We start from the raw sequence: 25,318 nt of genomic DNA, 5'->3' as shown, positions 1-25,318 counted from the left end.
GATTCTATTAGTTGTTCCAGAGAGAAAAATAAAAACAATTCTTTTTTCTTTAAAGAAAGAGAGAGAGGAGAGAGGAGAGAGGAGAGAGGAGAGGAGAGGAGAGAGAGAGAGCGTGTTACCGCTTGAGCCACATCCCCAGCCCAAATAAAAACAATTTTGATAAATAACCTAACCCCCAAATTAGATATTATTGTTGAAGAATACAAATAAAAAACAGTATAGGATTATCATGTAATTGATTATTATTTAAAAGAATACAGAAGTCCTTTACCTAGTATTTGTAAGTTAAAAGGTAACAAAGATTATTTTTTATATAACCGTGAATTTACATAGTTAATTATAAATAATATTTACCACTCACAACATTGCTACAAGTTGTTATTTTATACATAAGGAAATTCATAAAGAAGCCAATAACTTTAGATACTGTGAGAGAAGAGAGACTCTTCACTCTAGATGGTTGGAATAGTCACTATTAAGACCATCAGTTTTTAAATTTTTCTGATTGCAAGTATAATACAGAGAAATACTACTCCTTAGCTTCACTTTTTGAAGACTCCTTAAATATTGAGATTAGTGAATTTAACAGCTGGGATATTTTTAACTACAAGTACATGAAAACCAGGGTAAAAGTGACTTTAACAGTGAGGAATTATTTATCTTAAATGAGTAGTGTAGAGAAAGGGAGTTTCCAAAGTTAGTTAAGTTAGCAGCAAAATATTATCTTCCATTTTGCCACATTCAATAGTCAGCCTTATCTTAGCTCATGATCCAAATGGTTCCAAAAGTCCCCTGTGACACAATAGCAAACATGAGAGACATTTCTTCCTCTGATCTCTTTGTTCTCCTAGACATCTCTTTTATTATTCAGACAAGGCTTTGAGTAGCTTCCAGCTAACCTCCTCTCCAACTCATACTGACCAAGATTAGGTCAAGAGTTAGAGAAGTTGAGACCATCAACATTGGCATAAACAATCATTATTTACCTCCTGGGCTTGAGAGAGCCCAATCTCTACTAAGTGAGGCCCTGCACAAGGGAACAAATAGAATAAAAACAGGTGCTCTTTCCAGATGACAAAGGAAATGAATTTGGATAGGAAAACAACAGTGTCTCCAAAGTGAACTACTTTATGAGGTAGAAGGAAATAGAAGGATTAGTTCTGCACATAAAGTCAGAAATCTTAGTGGTAAATTTAACAGTGTGATAATTATTAACTCAAAAGATACAATATAGTACTTGAGTCCAACCTATCTACCTTTTAGTTTCTCTTTCCATACAGACTTAAACATGTTATTATACTTGGTTAACTTTTTTTTTGTTGTTGTTACTATGACAGTATCCCACTTGCCCTGCATCCCACTGAGACTAGATGAGGAGATATCTATAAAATCCACCTAACATGAGGAAGATGAGAAGGTAAAATTCTATTAAGGTAAATAAAAATGAGTTTATATCCATTAGAGAAAGAAACTTGAATAAATTCTTTGTTGAGATGGGATTTTCAAATAAAGAGTTGGACAGAAAATGAGAAAATGGGATGGGGAAAAGTTACTCAGTAAAACAGAAGGGGGAAAAAAAGCTACATACTTCAGGAAGAGCTTCTGACCTTACAGAAAAAAATTAAAAAAAAAAACAAAACTCAGAATGTGAAACTAAAGGGATGTAGGCAACATGCAATAAGATATTGATATCTATCACTCAAGAAATTTTTTTTATTACACACACACACATACACACAAACCAACCTATTTTAAAATATTCTTTTAACTTATAAAATGCACTTCAGAATAACCAATCATGGTGTCTGTACAAAAATCTTTAAGTATAAGATTACCTACTAATTTGCCTAGTCAAACAACATATTCTAAGATATCACAGGTTGATCATTTTCACTGGCTATCCTAGAAATGTATGTCATTAGTTAAAAGGGTGGACTTAGCAAGAATAGGTAGGTAGAAGGCATGCTTTTTTTCTGGGATTTTACCATTCCTTAGAAAACTGGAAGCATATGATCTACTTAATTGTCCCCAGAATTATCCAAATATAACTTGTAAATTACACAAGCTATACAAATTGTGAAATATTTCAATTAAATAAAACTCCAAATATTTTTATAAACAAACTTAAAGTTACATGTTCATAATATTACAAAATATAGGTAATGTCCCATGTTCAAGACTTCTGGCTCAAAAAATAATAAATGAATACTTTCTGCATTCAATTCATGGTATTTATTCATCCTTTAAGGCCAATTTTAGAACTCCTTAGATGAACAATTATTGCTTTACAACCTCAGTTCACTTGGGTGACCAAAAATTCAATAAATTTTAGATCAATTACTTCCTTATTTACAAGACTTTGCAGCAAGGGACTTTGGAGTTTTTAAAAATTCAATTTCACCCTTAAAGAATAAAAATTGTCCAGCATTAAGAATAAACTAAAGGCTTAACTGCAATTAATTCCAAGGATATGGTTCTAAAAAGTATTTCTACAGTGGTATGATTAGTATAGTACTCAGTCTTCCAAGGTGACAACTTCTAAGGGGACAAATTTGTTATGCTTGTTAAAAGTGAGTCTCCGGGCTAGGGCTGTAGCTCAGTGATGAAGTGCTTGCCTCGCATGTGTGAGGCACTGGGTTCGATCCTCAGCACCACATAAAAATAAAGATACTGTGTGTTAAAAAAATTTAGAATAAGATTTACTTGTCTTGTGGCTCAGAAAATGATACTCCAAAGTATGGCACTTTGGCAAGGTAATCACATTGAGCTAAAGGAAATTAGAAGGCCTCAGCAGCAAAGTTTCCCTGACTTTTTTCTACCTCTAGGTTCTTATTTCTTTCTCCCCCAGAGCATTCATAAAAATCAGAACTCCTCTTCTGCAAATCTGGTCAAAGAAACTAGATCTCCCATCCCCCAAAGCAAGTGATAAAACCTACAAAGGTCACTTTCTCCACCCTCTCCCCAGAAAACCCTCATTCCAGAGGGACCCTTCCTTATACCCATATGGAGAAGAAGGAAAGCTACACAAAGTGCCAAGAAGAATCTGGACAGGCCTTGCTAGGTTTCTTCACCTCATTTATTACCATTAAGCCATAAACTTCTGTCAAATCACAATTTTACATGGTTGTCCATTCCTTACCAAACCTAAATATAAAAATAGACAGTTTTCCCTGGGTCTTTGGGTATTCATTTCTTAAGGCTCCCATGTAACATAAATTTTTGGTTAAATGAATCTGTTATGTTTTTCCCATGTAGCATGCCTTTCCTTATGAAAGCATTAGCCATTACCCTTATAATGGGTGACACTTGTAAAAACTTTGAGTTTAATTTTCCAAAATGAATGCCACCTAATTTTGCAGTAAATTTATCTTTTGACAATACATTTATTACTATTCTAGGTTATAATTTACTTGCTTGGAAAAAATATTGATGTGTAACAGATAAAATGGCAATTCAATAGGAATTCAATTGTTCAATAGGAATTACTCAATTTTATTATCTCATTATGTTTTTCAAATGTATGAAAAGATCTTAAAAAGGACTAGAATTTAACCATGTTGACATCTTTACATAAAACACATGCTGTGAAACTGTTAGGAAAATATAATTGTATAACTCATGACATAAAACAGGCAGCTCTAATTTTTGAAAATCATTAGAGGCGCAGGTATTTGCAGTATAAAAGGCTATAGCAAACCAGACTACAGTAAATAAAAACAGTTGAAATAATTTGAATTGCAAAATATTTCTAATCTGGCCATGATAAAATGAAAACTCTTAAGAAGACAAAACAACAGAGATGAATGCATGGCAATCTTTGAGTGTAGAGCCAAGAATATTAAGGAAGTGAAAATGTACAGACACTAGCAGTTGCAAGATGGGGAGAGGTTATTGGAACAGGGTAAATTCTTAATTAGAGACTCAAGAAGACTGACTATCGCTCAAAGAATTCACTGATGAAAAAACTACGGCTTCCTTTCTTTTGATATTGCAACAATTTTCCTCTTTGTGAAACTTGGAGATTCCTCTTCACAATTCCCCTTAGCCAATTACAGTGCTTTAACACTTCTGCCAAAGCTGTAATCAGGTGGGTATAGGGAAAGATTAGGGGGGAAACCAGGAATACTAAAGGGTATCGGATATAGAATACGAAAGAGATTACTGTCAGCAGCGATGTGTCAAAACGGATGAGCAAGTCAGAAGTAGAAGAGCTGAGCAGTGGTGGGGCAGGAGGCAGGGGGGGTTCCGGAGGAAAATAGTAAACATGGGTAGGAATGGAAGATCAGATGTGTGACCCACTATGAAAGGAAGTCTATCAAAAGGAGGCAGCTGGCGGGCAGTCGGCCTGTGGAGCTGTGAGAGTGACTGGGACCAGCCCGCCCTCCCGCCCTACTTTTCCCTCCTGTCGAAGAAGCAGCGACCAGTCACCTGGAGTGTGAGTTCCGGAGGGACTCGATCAAGCGCTGCTTCTGCTGTTGGAGGCTGGTGAGGCCACCGGGAGAACCAGCCGCGGAGGAGGAGGCGCTCTTGGTTAGGGGAAAGAGCCAGCTCATCCTCCTTGGGTCCCGGGGCCCAAGGCCCTAGAAGGCTCTGGCCTGCTTCTCCCAGCTGCTCAACCCGGGCGTTCTCCAGCGACAGAGAAGCGGGCTGAGACGCGAGTGGCCTAAACGCTGGGAGGCTGCATCTTCACTAAGCAAGCCCGGCTCGCGGTCTCCAGGTTCTGGGGGACATGCTATAATGCAGTTAGCTGGAGAGGGGCAACGTGCCGACCGGGTTAGGCAGTCCTACCTTCGCCGCCCAGACGCCCAAACCAGCCAGTCAGGGAGGCTGACCGCCCAGCGCTCCACTACCCTAGCCTTCGTCACCTGCGTGCCCCGCCTCCGCCCGTGCGCCGCGCCCCCTCTGCGTGTCGCGTCATCATCCAGCGCCCCCGCCAGGACGTGAGAGAAGCTACGGCGCAGCACGGTGCGGCGCAGCTCCGGCTCCCCTTTCCCAGTTGCTGGGCGAGAGGTGTCTATGGGGCACCCGCCGCCGCCGCCGCCGCCGATACCGCCACCGCCGCCGCCGCCGGGTGCTGCCTCTATGGCGAGGAGGAGGAGGAGGAGCGCCAGCTCAGAGACACAAGTAGATTTAGCGACTGCTGCAGACCTGCGGGGGGAAGGGCGGGCTGGGGAAGTAGAAAGGGGGCGGGAACCATGAACCTGAGAGGGTGCGCGATGGCGCCTGCTGGAGTCAGCCGGTGGAGGAAAGAGCTTGGTGGCGGATGATGGGGGAGGGTAACTGGGGCAGGGGGTATTTTCTAGAGGGTGGCGCGGAGTGATGACGTAACGGCTTTGTACCTGGGGCTTCGATGGGGGACGGAAATTTAGAGTTGAGGGCGGTGGCCTAGATCCTCAGCTCCTGGTGTTTCTTCACGCAGCATTACTTGGGAGTCAATCTGGCTCCAGTAAATATCAGAATCTTCGCGTTGGCTCTGTGCCAGGGAAAAGAGTTATCTGTGACATGAATGCCTCTGTGCTGTCCTGTTTCTCTGGAAGCCTGTGGAGATGGTACCTACAGTAGTGAGAAGGCCTTTGGTGACTCTTCCTGGCATTTGGAGCAGCATAGAGAGAAAAGTGGAAGAGAGCAGTGTTAACAGTATCATATCAAAGTGTTTGTGTATCAGGATGGGAGTTTTAAAGAAGGGCTGTCTTGGATCATTTGTGATTTCTGTTCTTAGAGCAGACGTTACATTTATTATTTCCGAGTAGGACGACACAAGATTCCCCTCTTTGACCTCAGTTTTTTTTCCCCCCGAATTTCTGTGAAAAATGAAGGAGCATTTGGGATTTCTCTAAGAATATGTTGGTCCAAATTACCATTGTATATCAGAAACCAGCAACATGAGAGCTATCTTTAGCAACGGAAAGTGCTTGGAATTTTAGGAAATTAGAAGTAAATTTAAAATGCAGACATTCTGTTGCCCTTTTTTTTTCACCTTCCTACAGTTTCAGATATTCAAATGATTTCTATGACTGTTACTTTTTTCTCACAACGTATTTTTTAAAAATTAGTTTTGTCCCCTTCAATCTGGATTGAATAAATGCCAATGAAGCAGATTTTGTAATTAAGATTTAAAATGTTTTGTTAATTAATGACAAACAAAAGTAAATGGTACCTTTATCATGGTAGCATCTGATCTCATTTTTATTTGGAAATGGATGGCTTCATAAAGTTTTATGCAGAGGATGAATTGAACTCTTTTTAACAGAAAGTTTAAAAATATAATTTATGTGTATGATTTAAGGACCCTGGGTAAATAACTACTTAGGTTTCTACCAGCTCAATTCTATGATTTAGATTTATGATACATCTGGAATTCACATTTATGATATAGCTAGTTTTTTATTTTATTTTTTTTTATTTTGACAGGTACATAAATAAAGGACAAAGTATTTTATGAAACAGATCTTCAATCAAATATAACATTTTGATGCTTGGCATCTAGACTCCCTTCTGCCCTCACTATGCCAGCAGCAACTGTAGATCATAGCCAAAGAATTTGTGAAGTTTGGGCTTGTAACCTGGATGAAGAAATGAAGAAAATTCGTCAAGTTATCCGAAAATATAATTACGTTGCTATGGTATGCCCTTGAACAGATCTTTAAAATGATTGTAATAAAGGGATAGGAGGGATTTTAAGTTTGAATTCAACCCTTTTGGTTGATTTTTAAAGATTAACCATGAAAAAAAAGAAATTACTGGTGCCATCTCCATCACAAAACCATCAGAAGCATAACTGTAATTTGACAAGTTGGGTTTATTATCATGGGGTATTTGAGTACTAATGTTAGAAGGTCGCTATTAAATTTGGTCTTGTGTCAGGGATATTTAGTTAAGGTGTAAGGAAATAGGGCTTTTTTCTGGATTGGTTGCTGTCGAGAAGATGCATTATTTCCCTATTTGGGTATTGTCATAAGTCTGACCAGAATGAGGGAAGACTAAAATAAAGGTAAAGCTGCAGAGGAGGAACAATCATGATAAGGCCTAACTTATAGTACCAGATGAACTCTTGGAAGCCAGGGGGTTCCAGGATATTTCTTTCAAACAAATGGAGTCTCCCATTGAATGAAACATTGTTTTTCTGCAATTTTTAAATTATAATCACTGGAACTCCATGAACACACTATATTATTAAGCAGCTCTGCTCTCACACATGCTATTCAGTCTGCCTAGATTGTTTATATAGTTAATTGTTTTCTGCTTTGCTATTGTATTTTTGTGTATCTATTGTAGCTACTCTACTGTTTTCTAGACCCCCTAGATTATTAGTTCCATAAAGCAAGGGAGTAGTGTCTTCCTTATGCTTTCAACACCTAGCATAGTATCCAATAATTGGTTGTTGAATTGAACTGAATTTAAAGAAGTTTTAATTTATTTTTGCATACTGGGTTGGTATTTAGTTTTTGTTGTTTGTTAGTCTTAGTTTGAATTTGGATACTAATGGATATGTTATTTTCTCAGTATTTTAAATATAAACAAAAATAAATCATCTTGTTTGGGTAGGGACAAGATGATTGGTGAAAATACAAATATGTGTACATAGGCAACATTCTACTTAATAAAGGTTTATTTGCCCATAATTAGAGTTGAAATTATTTTTCTTTTGTTGGGGGGATATTTCTTATCCAGTGGAAATTCATAGTGATTTTTTAAATGATAAGGGGTAACAACATTACAGAAATAATGACATCCACCAGGTGTGGTGGCACACACCTATAATCACAGGGGCTTGGGAAGCAGAAAAATCAGGTTCAAAGCCAGCCTTAGTAACTTAGTGAAGCAATAAGCAACTTAGCAAGACCTTGTCTCAAAATTAAAAATAAAAAGGGATGAGGATGTGGTTTAGTGGTTAAAGCACCCCAGGTTCAATCCTGGTAGCCAAATAAATAAATAAATAAATGTAATATCCTACAAAAAGGAGTCCGTGGCATACAGTTCTTGACAGATGCTTTCTGTGATTGATAGAATGTTCGTTTAGCCAAAGAAATTAGGAGGCTAATGGTGCTTCTAGTGATTTTGGTGTTGACATAAACCTTGTCTCATAGAAACAATTGGAAAATGGTGAATTTTCTATTCCTTAACCAATTCTTCATGCAGCTTGCTTTTATTTTAATATTTTAATACTGTGAGCATAGCTTAATATACTCTTTAGGAAACATGAATTAATGTTTTTCCTTCTCTTTGGCATAGAATAGTAAGTATCATATTTTAAGTAAAAACAAATCGTTAAGTGTGTAGTTTCATTTCATGGTTCTAAAAATTAGTGCTCTTCCTAGTTAAAAGTATTTAATATAAACATGTAGAGTATCATCAGTAATAGGATTCTTTGACTTGCATCAAAAATTATTCTAGGAATTTATGGATTTTGGTTGTTAACGTTTAGTAAATAATGAACCCTAAAACTGTTTTACAGGACACCGAGTTTCCAGGTGTGGTTGCGAGACCCATTGGAGAATTCAGGAGTAATGCTGACTATCAGTACCAGCTATTGCGATGTAATGTAGACTTGTTAAAGATAATTCAGCTAGGACTGACATTTATGAATGAACAAGGAGAATACCCTCCAGGAACTTCAACTTGGCAGTTTAATTTTAAATTTAATTTGACGTAAGTGGGAACTACATATATAACTCAAGCCTTTTTTGTTTAATTTTAGAAATTGATTTCCTCAGGTATAGTAAAGTTCTGAGTGAATTTTGGTACAGTTATCCTGGAAATACATTGCATTTCAAAAATGTAGGTTTTGTTCTTAATATGAGACCAAAAAAATTCAGATATTAAAGATGTTAAAATTCAGATATTTCAATTTTAAAGATATATTTAAAAAATATGACTACTAGGTTGTTTTTTTTTTTTTTAATTTGGGAAACTGGGTTTTTTGTTGTTGCTGCGGTGGTGGTGGTTGTTAATTTCAGGCTCAGGGTCTCGTGCATGCTAACAAGTGATCTAGCTATTTTCTCAGCTCCAAATCATTGGGTATTAAAGATACTTTTTGATAGAAAAAATAATCTTAGGACATTGATTGTACTTTCAAACTTTTTGTGTGCCATGTGAAATATAGATTTCTATAATATGCATTTTTGTGAAGAGATTTTTATTGCAGTCATAGTACTCTAGTTTGTAAGTAGACATGTCACATGCAGTAAGATATTTCTTGGAAAGTTGGGTGCATTTTCTTTTCAAATCAGTGTTATGGAATGATTATTTTCCCTTGTCATCTCATAGAATCTCTTAATTTTCGTAAAGTAGAGCAGTATCATTAAACTTGGTGATGCTAGTATATCAGAATCTAAATTCTAACTCAATCCCTGGGTCTACACTCAGTTTCTTTAGTTACAATATTTCTATATTATTGATAGAAGTAGTCTTGATAGCTGAGAGAAGTTTATAATGTTTTGGGGGCAATGACAGGTTGTTTATAAACTGTTGAGGAAATAAAATGTATTAATGCATTCTAAATGTATTATAGTATTACAGTGTCCTTTTGTTTAATAACCTGTATTTATATGATATGATCTAACATCTGATTGGAAAAAAGAAGTTACTGGGTAGTTAATGGGAGTGCAATATAAAAATTATTCCTGTTCTTGATTGCATAATGTTTTGTTTAACATAAGCTAATGAAAAGCAGGCTAATGATTTTAGAGTGTAGTAGTGACAGTAGTATAATAGTGTGGCTTCTCAGTGCATTGTGTTTATTGTGACTCTTCATTTTACTTTATAAGTACTAGTATTATTATAAATATTATATAGTATAATTACAATATACTCTCCAGAACCTTTAAAAGGTTAAAAGTATTCAACCTTTCTATAACTGATAACCTTTTATAAATACTACAGATCACACACAGTAAAAATTACCTTCTATCCTTTTCTTAAAAGATGATCATTTAATTAGTCCCTTATCATTTTAATCGTTCTGTGTTACTTTTTTCCCCCAAATGATCATTAGAGCATTGTCACAAAAACATTTTAAATAAGGTACTGTTATGATTTGAGTTCATGAGTAAAAGAGTGACCCCTTAGTGTCTCAGTTTTGGTAAAATTGTTTCCTCTTCTAGTAACATCTTTGCTTTAGTAACAATGGCTTTCTTAATAGAGTCTCTGTGCAACTTTTTTTTGTTTCCCTGACACTATAGTTTTAACACCAAATTTTGCTACCACTTACAGAAATGTTAGTGTCCTAAGACACAGTTAAGGAGCAGGATATAGTGAAAAACATTCAAGTAGAAAAGGTCATTTGAATGATAAAGCCAGTACTGTGTAATATGTGAAGAAAGCACTGTGAACAGCATCTTGGACATGTTTAACAAGATGAAAATGGACTTTTTAAATCAAGTGTCTATAATGAATGTGTCAACTACAGTGCTAGTCTCTAGGGGTATAGTATTGAAGAAAATTGGTCATGGTAATTATAACTTAATGTTTTCTATTGCTCTTCTATTTTTATGAACATAGAATTTCCAAGTCAGTTGCCCCTAAGAATTCAGTATTTAAATAGTGGTTGCCAGGTATGATAGTGCATTCCTGTAATCCCAGCATCTCACAAGTTCAGGAGAATCAGGAGTTCAAAGCCAGCCTCAGCAACTTAGCAAAACCCTGTCTCCTAATAAAGCATAAAAAGGACTGGGGATATGGCAAAGTGCCCCTGTGTTAAATCCCCAGTACCAACATAAAAAAAAAAAAATTATACCAATATTTTTCCAAATTTTACCTTGAGCATCAAGAAAATAACTGCAGATCAATATTTATCTACTGTAGATATAAAGACTTGTGAGACATGGAAAGCTATGTATAGTTACAATGGTGTTTCATTAGGCTGTGAATAGTTATTTAAAAAAAACATGCAACTAAAAGATCTGAGATCTAAGTGACATTAATTTCCAGTCTTAGTTATATGTGACATTTAATATTTTCTGAATCTTGAAGGTGTGATTTATGATGTTTAAATCATAGCATCCTGGTTAAAGCACCCTGGTAAAATGAAACAGATTTATGAGCATATGAGTTTTGTAAATAGAATTAACTTTCTTTTTTCACTTTTCTTGATAATTATATCATGATAACTACAGTACTTATTGTGGGCTCAGAAGCAAACAATTTTATATTTTTTTTAAAGCTAGGAAAAGTTTGGTTTCTTTCCAGGGTGCTTGTTGATTTAATAATAATAAATAGGACATACATGTTTGAAGAGCAAATTAAGTGGTATATTCTAAATTAGAGTTGGATTCAGTGTTCTGAAGTAAACTGAGGTTATGGTCACCTATGTGCTATATAAGCTAAAAGATGTTAATATTATCCTAGTATTCTGCTTTTACCTCTTGTCAATTTGGGTATTAAGGATTATTGTGCAGTTAAACAATGTTCCATTGACGAGTTTGGATTCATCAACATCCTCACAGACTGAAATTAACATCAAAGTCTATGGATTTTGGACATGAAACAAAGGAAATAAAACCTGAATTTTTAACATACAATACATATTTACTGACAATATTTGCCTTGTTTTTTCTATGTAAAAAATAGCATGCTTCTGGTAGAAAATACAGAAAAGTTAGAGATGACTACTATCACAGTTTTCTAGCATTTCCTCTTTAGTCATTCTGTGATTAAAATACCTTTTTTTACATTAAGAATTTATCATTTATATATTATTATTAATAAGTTACTAACAACTTTTTGTAATCATTTGCATTGACCTCTTTATGGTTATACCATAATATAACTAACCATTTGCTATGGTTGGACATTTAGTTTGTATGTTGAAATTTTTATTGTTGCTTTGCTCTTGGGCCTCTCAATAAACAGATGGCCTCTGCTTTAAAGTCGTTCAGCTTACAACTTTTTAATTTTACGTTGGTACAAAAGCAGTATACATTCAGTAGACACCAGACTTTGAGTTTTGAATTTTTGACCTTTTTTCCTGGCTAGCAATATGCAGTGCAAAACCTTCTGGCAATGCTGGGTAGCAACAGCAAGAGGCAGCTCCCAGTCAGTTAACATGATAACAAGTGTAAACAATCAATATTCTATAGTATATTGTGCTACTAATTGTGATGTTCAGTAAGTTAGTTGTTTTAGGTAGATTTTCAGCTTATCATATTTTCAGTGTACAATGATTTTATTGGGATATAACCCAAAATAATCAAGGAGCATCCGTACATCTTTGTCCAACATTTTGGTTATTTTATTTGGAATAGATATCTATATCCAAAGATAGAAAATTCTGTCCTGTCTCACCCATTCAGATAGCAATATTAGCATATTTTGACTTATAAATTTCATTTGGTTCTGATAACTAGTGTTATTTATTTGTTTGTTTGTTTTTGGTAACTTACAAGTCATTTGTTTTCTAATGTTCCATAGCCTTTGAAGATTTTTTGGCATCTTTGTGATATCAGTTTGAGTTTATGAAATATTATTATTAACCACCTTTGTATTTGTGACTATCTGTATTCCAGTTTGTGTTTTTAACTTCATGATTTTTTAGCAGAAATTTGAGTACATTGGAGTTTATACTTTTAAAAACTAATTTTAGTTGAAAAGTATATGAGAGTAACTTTTTGAAAAGTACTTTGTAAACCCTTTGGTGCCTGTTGAATCACGAGTGGTTTGAAGTTGGAGGGTGCCCATGTATTTAAAAATATGAAATTTTGGAGTAGGCTGTTTTTATTTGTAGAAAGTGATAATTTCAAGAAATTTACTGACTTTAGTTTAATTATTTGAAGTAGTTCCTGTATTTAGGATATTACCTGCAGATAACCATGCATCTCTTCTTTTTGGGAAACCCTTCTTAACAGACTTATACATGGTTATCATTCATGTTCAGTTAATGTAACAGATGTTTTGCTATCTTACCCTTCAGTAGTTCGTTTATCTTTAGTTAGGAGAGATCATGTTGTATTTTATAATTATTGTAAACAAATTGACCTTATGGACAGCCAATACCAGCACCTGCAGCAGTTCTCATATCTTGACTGAATGCTACTTTACTCTTTTGAGGGTAGTGTATATTAACATTTTTTCCTCTCCATTGCTTGGATTTTTGAGGTGGGAGAGACAGTATAGGAAGGTTTAAAAACTTGAACTGGATGCCATTGGAAAGTGACAGCCTACTGATTTGAAGAATTGACTCAGAACTATTTTCTTCATCCTGCCCCAAGATTTAACTTATCTGCCTAGGGTTTCCCACTTTTTCCTTATCATGAGTTGGGTATTATAAAGCATGAAATTGGTACCAAATTATAAAATGTTCAGTCCATGAAACTTAGATGAGACTACATGGACTTATCTGAATTAAGCTGTATGAACTATGCAGAAAAATAATTATACACAATTCTTTGTTTACCAAACTTATTTGATTATGAAGTACCCAAGGTACTCATCTAGGTCTCTTACCTGGGAATTGTGATTCATTAGGTCTGGGACATCAGTGAGACCTGGAAATCCATATTTTGGTAAGTTCTCTGGATGATTGTTGTCCTTTGGCAAGTTTGAGAAATACTGGTTTAAATAGTGCAGTATACACTGTCCTACTTCATGTATTATCCAGTCTGGTGATATAATATTGAAAACCAGAAATTCCCTTCTTGAAACTTGTGATTGGGACAGAGAGGGAAAAAATTAAATTAAAAGTGAATTGAGCTCATAACCCAGAGTAATGAGAGCCTGGAGAAGAATCTATTTCTTTGGTTATAGTTGCTAAAGCATATTTCATGTGAGCTGTGGGACCTAATGAGGGATCTTCTCATCAAAATATATAAGGTACATATTTTGAGTATAGCAAAACCAGTATCTGTTGTTTAACCCAGGAGAGGTGGTACTGCATTTATTCAGATGTCTCTTTTTAATCTTTAAAAAAATTTTTTATAAGGGAAATTTTAACTTAAAATGATTATTGTGGCTTTCTATTTTTAAATGTTTTAGTTTTGGGCTTCATTAGTTTTAGACATTTAGAAGCAAAAATTTCCAGAGAATAAATCATGAAAATACTTTGTGGCCCAAGTGAAATATGTCTTGGTTTAATTAATTTCATTAAAGTTTTTAATAGAAAGTTTCTTTGTTAGTATTCTTAAATTTAAAAAAGTAAATAGCTTCTTATTCTCAAAAATATACCTCTGCATTTTAATAAGGTTTTAACATTTTGGATACTTATGTATTTATACTTGGAAACTTAGAGATGGCTTTGTCTCTAGCGTAAGTGAAATCTTGAAAGACTAGTTTAGATTTTCTGACTTGATTTTGGAGGCAGTCTTCCAGAATTAGGATTGTTGGAAGAAGAAAATTATTGCTGTTATAGCATTCCTTAATTTTAAATAGTTCACTACTTTTTGGAACCATTTAAAAGGCTTATCATCATTTGTGAAAGGATGCATCTCCTTTTTAAGATTTGTTCAACTTAGCTGCATGAGATGTGTCTCCTGCTTGATATTTCATTCCTGATGAGAGAGGGGCATAGCGTCACAGCTGTGGCTGCAGCACTCTCTGGCAGCATTAAAATGGATGTTAAACTAAAATGGATGTTACCATGTCCTGGAAAGAACATGTCTAGGACTTTGTAATGGTAGCCTCTGTGAGTAGAAAATTATTTTTAACAATACTAAACTTATGTAATATATAGAAGGCTAATGGAATTGAGTTGATAGTGAATGTTAAAATCTCATCGTTGGACTTTTGTGATTATTGTTTGAACACTTTTCTGAAGTAATGATCCTTATATTTAGACTGTATTTTTCTTGCATTGATGTAAAGCATTGGAACAATTAGTCCTCTGTCTTGTTTTTGGCACTATAGTTGTAAATGGAAGCAGAAGATAAACTGTTTGAAGTGATGGCATTTTGAATGTTGTCTTTCTCTTTCTTCTGCCAGGGAGGACATGTATGCCCAGGATTCTATAGAGCTACTAACAACATCTGGTATCCAGTTTAAAAAACACGAGGAGGAAGGAATTGAGACCCAGTACTTTGCAGAACTTCTTATGACTTCAGGAGTAGTCCTTTGTGAAGGAGTTAAATGGTTATCATTTCACAGGTAAAAAGATTGCATTGAAAATGGATTTGTGATTCCACTTTATACCTGCCTTGTGCTTGCTTGGGTCATTATATAAACACTATCATGCTTAGTTCTAGAAAGAATTGATTTCCATATAACTGGTTCCTATGTACCTCTTATGAGGCTAATTAATATTGCTGTACCTTAAAGTTAACATTATTATGAGTGAGATCCATTTTAGCCTGTAGGGGGTAGTATTGCTTAAGTGGAAAGAGCACAGCTAGAAAAATAGATTTTGACTGGAATCTAGCAGTGCCGTTGAGTATCATTGTCACAAGGGTTTTTTAACATTTGTAAGCCTTAGTGGTTTGTTTTTTTTTTTTTTTTTTTAATTATTTTTTTTATTTTGCTCGACTGGGGATCAAACCCAGGACCTGGCACATACTAGGTAAGTGCTCTGACATTGAATTACACCCCCTCTAACATTGAGCTACACCCAAATCCTAAGCCTTAGTTTTTTATGCTTATAGAAATGAAACCATTCATTAATAACAATTTTTTTGAAGTATGTGTATGTATAAAAAAAAATAAAACAGCAAAGAGAATGCTATGGGTGAATTTTACTTTTTAAAAAATAGGACGATAGGGAAGAAATACTTGCAGATCTGTTTTAATGGCCAATAATAACATTTATTTATGTATTTATTTATTACCTTTATTTTATTTTTTAAACTAGATGATTTAAAAGAATTTCTATAAAGGAAATTCGTTCCATTTTTGTGAAAATAGACTTTAAGATATGAAAAAATGTTTTTTAACTGAATTGGCAGTCCAGGGACTAAAATCTTAGAAATTATTTTATTTGGCTTTTGGGTATGTTTTTAAAAAGCATTGTATTACATGGCTGTTATGCTTTTATACTTGTTTTCCTCACACATCTATTTTGAAAGAGTCCTGCATGCTATAGAATTTTCACACTGACTTATGTAATGAAAGACTTCCTCCTGAAGGCTTCGATGTGATATTTTTTAGTTGGAGGTACTGAACATACTAATTCTCACCTATCAAATTTTCTCTCTGCCTCCATTTGAACTTGTACATAAGGAAACAAGACTTAATTCTCTGTTAATGTAAGAAGGCTTTTTTAAGTTATTTGTATGTTCCTATATGAGAGTACAAAATAAGTAGAAAGCATATTTCCTTTTTTTTTTTTTTTTTTTTTTTACCAACAGGTGATATACTCTTATTCAGAAAATATAAGACCAGACAGGGTTCATGTCTTCTTGGAGTTCAGAATCTAGATTAGATTATTGTATATTTAAATATTTACCAAGGTATGATAAGATTTTTATTCCATTAATATTAAATATTTCCTTCATATTCAAATATATTTCTGGTAAAGACAAATTTAAGAAATTTATAAATTCTAATACAGCCTTACTTTTACTAGTAGTAAGCAAAAGCCATATTGTCTTACATTTTTAGATAGCCAGCAAGGTTATTTCCTTGCCAACTATCATAAATTTTAAGTTTCTAATTCCTCGTGCTTATACTTTGATAGTCATTAATGGTGTTCAACAGTAACACTTCCCTCCCTCTTTTAAAATTATTATTAAAATTCTGAGTGGTAAATAGAAGTTTTGTTTCCCTTCCAAAAGATAGATTAATTGCATCTTTCATCAAATATTTGTTGAGTTTCAACTGTGTGCAAGGAGAAAACAGTATTTTTTACATGTGATAGAATGATTCATGTATTTGAAAGCATAGTACAAGAAAACATGTTCTTTAAGAAATTTCTGGGAACTGGGCTCTTCAGGGAATGCTTGCTTTCAGCGACCTTTTATTGGAAAGGAGTATGTAATTGATGTGGGAGTAGAGGGTAGATAGAAAACTGTAGAGAGGGAAATGAGAAGGATAAGAGATCCTGAGAGTGTGAATTTTTGTTTTATTATTTAGGATAGTACTACTCAACCTACTATGTTTATTTCTTTCATATGCGGCCGTTTCATTAGTTTCTCTCAGAAAAACATATTGAGATAGGACCAAAATTGTGAGGGAAGAGAGTATGCTTCCAAATGAAGTCATTTAGGAGAAGTGAAAATATTTTGTTGGAAACTTAACTGTGGACTTTTGAAGTATGCTACCATATTATGAAAAACTGGGAAGATTTTATTATTTTTGCCTTCTTAATATTCTTGGTAGTTTTTGACATTTTGGACCAAGTTTCCATTCATCTTTGTTTCCCTGTTTACAATGTTATTCGTTATTCTTTGAGATAATTTTCTTTTGAGATATTTATGAGCAGTTTGATAATCTTTAGTATTCTTTTTTTTTAGAAAGTGAATTTTTTTTAATATTTATTTTTTAGTTTTCTGTGGACACAACATCTTTATTTTATTTTTATGTGGTGCTGAGGATCGGACCCAGCGGCGCCCCGCGCATGCCAGGCAAGCATGCTACCACTTGAGCCACATTCCCAGCCCATCTTTAGTTTTCTTTAAGTATCAGTGAAATATTAGTGACTGCTGACTTGGGCTGGTATTCTCGGTTTGTATTTCAAGGGCTCCGAGAAATCAAAGGACAAGTTTTTAGCACTGATTGTAAGTTGGCAGGGTTTTCCCATTACATTTGTAAATAATGTATATTTTCTCTGTTTTCTTTTTTTTAAAATAGTTGATTGCTTTTTTGCCTATAGTGTAATTCGTTTAAATTTTGTATTAATAAAGCATCTTTTTCCATCTTTGTGGTATTTATACATCTCTGTTCTTCATTCTTTTGACCCTTTTGTAGTGGTTATGACTTTGGCTATTTAATCAAAATTCTGACCAATTCTAATTTGCCCGAAGAGGAACTTGACTTCTTTGAGATCCTTCGATTGTTTTTTCCTGTCATTTATGATGTGAAGTACCTCATGAAAAGCTGCAAAAATCTTAAAGTAAGGCTTTACCATTGCCCGGTGGCATTATCTGCAAAACAGCACACTATTCAGATCAAGTAACTGAAATAAAATCCTAGGCTGGGGTGATGTTTTGATCCATGTTATTTAAAGTTTGTGTTAAATATAGTATCTGGTCTTTTGATTCTTGCATAATTAATAATTTATAGGCACTCCCCTTTCTAAGCATTAGTATATCTTGGCACAATAGTCAAGCTAAGTGTTGGGAGTTCTGTTATTGATTGCAGATTGAAAATCATAAATCAAACAGAAATGTGAAGACTGGTGGGGTTTTCCTATGCACAGAAGTAGTGTGAATTTTAGCTCCCAACACACTTGTAAACTACAAGATAAAATTTTGAGTTGGCTAGCAATGGACAGATAGATTCAGCTGTGTGGTTAAAAAAAAAAAATGGTTTTTCCCCTCGGCTTACCTTGATTTAGATTTAGAGTTTTGTGGGGTTCCCCTCCCTAGCTAAAGCCAAAGAGTAATGTTCCTAGAATTAAATTATATAGCTAAAACTATATGAATTTTGCTAGAAGTAAATGCTGTTGTAAATGTGTAGATGCTATCTTGATTATAGCTTGCATTCTGACAACTGCTTAGTTTGTGTAGTTTTTTATTTTTATTTTTTTGTTTTGTTTTTTTGGTGCTGGGGAACAAACCCAGGGCCTTGACAAGGCAAGCACTCTACCAACTGAGTTATATCCTCAGCCCTTTATTTTTATTTTTATTTTTATTTTATTTATTTATTTTTTTACTTTGAACATTTAATTATTTCAAAAGAAGAGTTTGTTAAGGAAAGGTGCTGCTCCTTTGGTTTGAGAACAAATTCACCTATGATGGTACACTAACTATTGAGTTTTGTGATGATTGATGGATTAGTAAAATAAGAATGTATAACTATTAGCCTACTGTGATCTGCTTCCTCATATCTTTAGAAAATTTCCTAATTAGAGTCCCATTTTCAGATTTATCAGCTTCTCCCAGTTCAGCAAATAAATTAGTATTATATTCTGTTGGGGACTTTCTCCCTCGGTGTTCTTAAGATTTAAATATACATTTTAAAGTTTATTCATATTTTGGTCTTTGTCCATGTTTGTGACTTGTGAATTCAGGCATACAAGTGTTTCTGTTTCTCTCTATGACAAGCAATTTTTATTTCTTCTAGGGTGGATTACAGGAAGTTGCTGAACAGTTAGAGCTGGAACGAATAGGACCACAACATCAGGCAGGATCTGATTCATTGCTTACAGGAATGGCCTTTTTCAAAATGAGAGAAGTATGAAGACATCAGTGCCTTTTTCTCACTTGCTTATTAGGTTGAGAACATTAAAGATTTGATGGCAAAAGTTTTAGGCACTAAAAGCCTACTAAGTGTAGTTAGAAGTACCACATAAGTAATATTCACCACACTTAAGTGATTAAGTATTAAAAAATAAATCAGCTTGAAATATAGTTCTGAAGGAAATGGAAGAATAAGTTCTTTTTAGGATAAAAGCTTAAAAATGTAAGTTACCTTAGAAATCATGTAAATCCAACTTATAATTTCTCAAGTGAGAAAATAGAGGCTAGTAACTTTTCTCTAGGATCAAACATACTACTAGAAGAACTCCACAGATCTTTCTTAGACTTCATCAGTGCTACTTAAAACAAGGTAGGGAATTTATTCCCCTAGTATGGCTTCTCTTAGACCTGAATCTAATGGTAAAAATTTCATTTGCTTGTACCATTCTTGTTTTGAAGATTTTATAAAGTAGGACTCATGCTTTTTACTGGATTGAATCTTACAAAGTAGTTTTAAAGATTCTGAAGGGGTTATGTAAATCTAAAGGAAAGTAGTAGCCGAATCAGAAAACATTGGGAAGACTCTTCATACGTTATCAGAATCTTAAATATAAAATCATTAGATATAGAAGAATGAAATTTAATGAACTTAAGTCTACTCTTAGGTTATGTATTTGATAGGTACAGTTATACTTTGTTGTAGGTAAACATGATTGGGTTGTGCAAAAACAAAAGGGGATGGATTTGTTACCTATAAAACAGTTTTGCTTTTTGCAAAATATTTGCTATGGAATTCTTTCAAGTATATTCTCCTAGATATTAAGGAGTTGACTGAGACTGAGAAATGTATTAATAATAATAGAATGCATTAAATCTGTTTTGTTAAGTAGTATTAATTTAGAAGTGATTTAAATTGTCAGGACAAGTAAATATTTTGTTTTTTGTTTTTTTTTTACTTTTTCCAGTACTTCATTATAGAATTAAAACTGTTTTCCAGATTTGCATTTTAAAAATACCTTAGAAGTTTAATTAATGGTGGATTTCTGACACGAATTTGTTATCTTTATTTTTCTTGGCTTTTCAAGCACTGTAACCTAGTGTGAATGTTCATATTTTACTTTCCATAACTTGTTTAGGGTTTATTTTTAGTTATCTCAGATTCAAGGCCATTTAAAAATTTCATTATTTTTCTCCACCACAACCTTTATTTTTTTTTCCTCCACCATCATTAGCTATTTTCATTCATACTTAACTGTTGAGTATTATTACATTAGTGGAATAAAAATGTCTGTCATTTTTCCATGCTCAAAAATTCTTATAAAAGAGATCTAAATGTTAATGAGAAAGACATGCATTTATACCTTTTTTTTGTATAATCTCTTTTTTTGGTTTCCTTTTGAACACTGTACTTCCTGGGGACATCAGTCTTATTAAACATCAGTGTGTGGCTTCAAAGGAACACTATAGAAAAGAGCTGTTGTTATATAGTTAATGAACAGTCAGTACTTACATTACTGAAATATAAATTGCAAGTGGTACTTTTTGGTTAAAATTATCTTTTTTTTTTCTTCAAAATTCCTTTTTAGATGTTCTTTGAAGATCATATTGATGATGCCAAATATTGTGGTCATTTGTATGGCCTTGGTTCTGGTTCATCCTATGTACAGAATGGCACAGGGAATGCATATGAAGAGGAAGCCAACAAGCAGTCATGACATGAAATAGTCCTTTTTATTTTATTTGACCTACACACATGCTTGTATATAGGTTTTATCTCTGGTTGAATCCTTTGAACAATAGACAATACGTTTTCCCCCCTTTTGTAGCCCTTTTGTTTTTTGCCTTTCAGTACTAAGTATGACCGTTCCTATCTCAGATCTTAATAAATAGAAGGTATATTCAGGTTAAATTTGGCCTTAATTTAAAATATTTGTTAGCAAGCGTGTGTGACAGAGTGGGGAAAGCTACATCATATTGAATAATTTGATAAACTTTACCTACTTGAGCTTGTCCCCTCCTCCCCTCCCCCCCCCGCCCTTTCCTAAATTAACTAGCACTGACTGTAATTTATTTCCCTGTTTCATGTCTCTCCCTTCCGTTCTGCAGGAGTTTTAGCTATTTGAGATTGTGGACCATCAATTGTGCACTTTAGAGAGTGATTCCAATCCTCTGTTTTATCAGAAATTGTGGTTTTTCTTGCTCTTAGCTAGAAAAATGACCATCTGCCAACTTTCTACAGTATTTTGTTTTGACCTACAGAATATAATTGCACAGGTGTTGTGCAAATTGTTGATTCAGCAAGACTAACAACAACGAACTACTGAGGAGCTTAATAACTACTGTTTCTGTATGTAGTGTTTAATCTTCCAAGCACATCTAGTGTCTGTCAGTTTCTCATTGGCATATGTAGGCTGCTCTGTGAGTGAAGAATTTTCAAACCAGCTTTACACCCTTCAGCAAAAAAAAAAAAAAAACAACCTTGTGATTGGATGTTTAGTATCTGCCAGGAAACTGGAATTCAAGAGATTGAGGCTACACTTATTTTATGATAGCACACTTCCCTTGATCTGCTTTTTATTCCATCACTGTTAACCCTTTTTATTTTATAGCCATACTTATGATGCTCTTGATTTGTTGATTATACAGATCAATTTCATTAAAGTCCAAAGATAACAAGTCTTTAGGTATATTTTGTATCAAATTAAAAGAGAAAAATTGTGCTTTCATAGTTGCTACAAAGAAATACTGGAGAGATTTGGTGCAAAACAACAAAACACAAAATATATATACACACAAAAACACATATATATAGCTAATAAAATTACCTGAGGAGTGTAATGCTTGTTTATTTTTTTGTGTATATCTTTGCAATCTATTTTATATATATTTGACAAAAGAGACTGTGAAATATTTAGCCATGCAGAATATGTGACCAGACCAGAGCATGTGTAGGAAGACTTTTTGGTAATCTTTAACTCTACCCTAAAATGATGGACTACAAGTTATTATGTGTTACCTACACTTCAATCAGTAATATTAGCAAATCTCCAAGTGTTAGAAACATTAGTTTGTTTCCCTTGTACATTCTTTATTCATATTACAATGCTGTAACTGGGTGGTCCTTTTTAAACAAAACATTATTTGCAAAACAGAGGGTATTATTTGTTTTTAAAGCTTTTGTAAATAAAGGCTTCAGAAATGTTTTCCTAAATGTAGATGACTGGTGATTTTGCTTTTAAATATTTATTGGGGATGTGTGTGAAATACCTACTTGTTTATTTGGGCAACTGAACAGGACTGAGTTATTTCACGAATGGTAAGTGGTTATAACTTTTTAAATTCAAAAATCATTCTGAGCCTTCTGCATTTCACCTATTCTTGCTCTTTTTGAGGACCTTAACTAGATAATTAAGAACTGATCTGTTTCTCCTTTCTAGAAACACATTTATTCTGAAAGACTAAATACATTTGGTATAACTTGCTGTGGCTTCTTCTTAAAGCCACCGTGCTGAAGCAAGTTTGTTTTTCACTTTGTCTACCCCTTTAAAAAACAGGAATTCTAGATTGCCTTTTTAGTAGCCACATCATTGCTAAAATTTCATAACTTGTATCAGTTTTGATTTCTGTTCCTAAAAGTAGTAACATTTATAATTTCTGTAGAGGAACATTATGACCTTTACCTAATGTAGGTTTTGGATACAAAGAATTTTGGCTTATAATGTTTTTAGTGTTCCTGAATCATTAATATGGGCTCTGTTAAATCTATAGAACAGGGGCTGGGGTCATGGCTCAGTAGAGTGCTTGCCTAGCATGTGTGAGGCACTGGGTTCAATTCTCAGCACCACATATAAATAAGTAAATTAATAAAGGTCCGTTGACAACTAAAAAAAAAAAAAAAAAAAACATTTAAAAAAAATCTATAGAACAAGGGTCAACAAGCTGAACTAAAGGCCCAATAAGGCTGCTGCATGTTTTTGTAACCCACAAATAGTTCTCACTTTTAAATTGTTGTGTGGAGTAACATTTCCTGACATCTAGAAATTACATGAAATCAAGTGTCAGTGTTCATAAAATTTCATTAGAATGTAGTCAGATTAATAATTTGCACACTGTCTGATTCCTTTCCCCCATACAATGTGAGACTTGAGTAGCTGCTACAGAAACTACCTATGGGTGGGTTCATTGTCTCACATTGCTACTTAGCAAGCTATAGAATCAGTCATGCAGGTATAACTCAACAGCATTTGTTGTACCATGTATATCTTGCCACCAACATTTTAATTTTTTTCTGTTCACAGTACACACTCTTAACGTTAAAACAAAAAAAAGTATAAATGTTTGCTTTTAAGCAAACTAGAGTACGGATTATTTTGTCAAATTACAGGAAATGCATTGTTTTTGATACAATGAGAATGTAGGCTAAAATAATACAATATGTTTGACATTATCAGAGTAAACATCACAATGTTCCTAACTCATGGGAAGAATTAAAAATTTTAAATGGAAAATCAGCATAATTGTTGAGGAAAATTGAAAATGAGGCTGCAACCAGAGTTATCTTTTTAAGTGGCTAGTTTGTTAGCCAAGCAAAACTGGTGATGAATTACATCATGTTTCAATGTAGGAGCCCAAATAAAGGTCCAGAAAAAGTAAAACTATTACTATTGATGAGAATAGTTGCATTAACAGTGAGGACGTTGGAAGCAACATCAAATGATTTTGAACATTTTTCTTTGGCTCCTAATGAGTCAAAAGTTACCAGTATTGTCCAGTCTTAAATATTTGAGAAATCAGTATTGAATTCAGTGTCTGAAGAAATGGTTTCTATTGGTAGTCTGTTTAGAACAGTTATGGGTTATGAATATTTTCAAGTAAGTAAAGAAATTGTTGTCAGTACCACCTGAAATGGAATGTGATAAAACTAATGGGAAAGGTATGCATCAAGCAGAAAATGGTTTCGTTGACAAGTTATTAAAACATTGATAAAAAATATAGAGTGTTTAAAGCATACAGCTATTCATTTTATTACATTGGTGTCAGCAGTGAACTTCATGCATTTTTTGTGAACTTAACCATCAGTACTGACTAGCTTTGAATATCACTTTTGTTGTCTCCATTTCTTAAATTGTCATCAGATATATCTTCTTGCAGTTCTTTCAGTGTTTTTTGGATCTTGATGGCAATGCAAAGAAAACATTTCAAAATCACTTAACTGCAATTGAAGAGCTTCCTCTTAATCTGTTGGAAATGAATAATCTGGAGTGAAATTGTGTGCTAAAAGGCAAAGACCAAGAAAGACTAATGGAATCCTATAAATGCCTTAGAAGTGGTGAATATATGCTCTGGTGGACATCAGTATTTGGGCAGTACCTTGATCCGTTTGTGAAGAGACTTCAAAGATGAAATAAGTAAAAATCTCATTAAAAATCAGCACTAACAGATGGACATCTTCAATTGACTTTGATTATAGGGGATACTAAATTGAGCCCAAATTGACCCACTAATTTTAATTTTCTCAAATTGTACTCAATTATTTTTATAATTAAAATGCTATGGAAATTTTTTCTTTCTCCTTTTATCAGTACCTAAATAATTTCCTTCATTTTATCTTTTACCTTGCCAGCTTCAAATTGTATCTGTCCACCTCTATTAGAGAAAACTCAAGGATCCATAGGTGTCTTGTTTGCTGTTGGAGCTGTGATGACAAATATAATGGCTCCTCTGGTTAAACAACCTGAGGTGGAATCAAATTATTTACACTTGAACACTTTCATTAGGATGAATGTGTTTTCTTAAAAAAGAAAAATAACTGATTAAATCATTCCTCTTGAATGTAGATGCTCTATATTAAAGTCCACATATTCCTTTGGCTATGTGGCTATCATTTATGTGAGTACTGTTTTATACATAATCATGTTTTTCTGTTAAGACTACAGAAATGGAGGGCTATCATTCAAGTCCTACAGAACCATCATTTCAGGCTTTAATTTTTTTTTAAATAATTAGCTTAAATTATGATAATCATAGAGGACTTCATGTACATTCTAAGACAATTTCATTGT

The 25,318-nt window shown here is 34.0% G+C and overlaps 2 protein-coding genes across 5 annotated transcripts in view; one reads left to right on the top strand and one right to left on the bottom strand.

Moving 5' to 3' along the window:
• The window catches only part of Vps37a (VPS37A subunit of ESCRT-I), a 36,511-nt gene extending 31,667 nt beyond the window's left edge, over window positions 1-4,844 (bottom strand). For 2 of the 3 annotated variants that reach the window (XM_026389458.2, XM_026389459.2), the window contains exon 1: window positions 4,429-4,844. In XM_026389458.2, coding sequence (XP_026245243.2) covers window positions 4,429-4,553 — 125 coding nt within the window. In that variant the 5' untranslated portion in view covers window positions 4,554-4,844. The remainder of the gene's footprint in view (window positions 1-4,428) is intronic. The other variant, XM_026389460.2, reaches the window with a different exon arrangement.
• An 84-nt stretch (window positions 4,845-4,928) lies between these two features.
• Cnot7 (CCR4-NOT transcription complex subunit 7) lies at window positions 4,929-24,822 on the top strand. Of its 2 annotated transcripts, none has more exons than XM_077792556.1 (7): window positions 4,929-5,124; window positions 6,412-6,623; window positions 8,456-8,649; window positions 14,911-15,072; window positions 17,824-17,968; window positions 19,141-19,251; window positions 24,408-24,822. In XM_077792556.1, exons 2-7 carry the CDS (start codon window positions 6,507-6,509, stop codon window positions 24,519-24,521), a joined length of 843 nt encoding a protein of 280 aa, XP_077648682.1. In that variant the 5' UTR covers window positions 4,929-5,124; window positions 6,412-6,506; the 3' UTR covers window positions 24,522-24,822. The 2 variants fall into 2 exon arrangements, with proteins under 2 accessions (XP_077648682.1, XP_026245286.1); XM_026389501.2 differs by having other exon boundaries at window positions 20,843-24,500.
• The last annotated feature ends 496 nt before the right edge of the window (window positions 24,823-25,318 follow it).

Source organism: Urocitellus parryii, chromosome 14 (assembly GCF_045843805.1).
Source record: "Urocitellus parryii isolate mUroPar1 chromosome 14, mUroPar1.hap1, whole genome shotgun sequence".
Lineage (NCBI taxonomy): Eukaryota > Metazoa > Chordata > Mammalia > Rodentia > Sciuridae > Urocitellus > Urocitellus parryii.
This window is presented reverse-complemented; position numbering and strand designations above follow the sequence as displayed.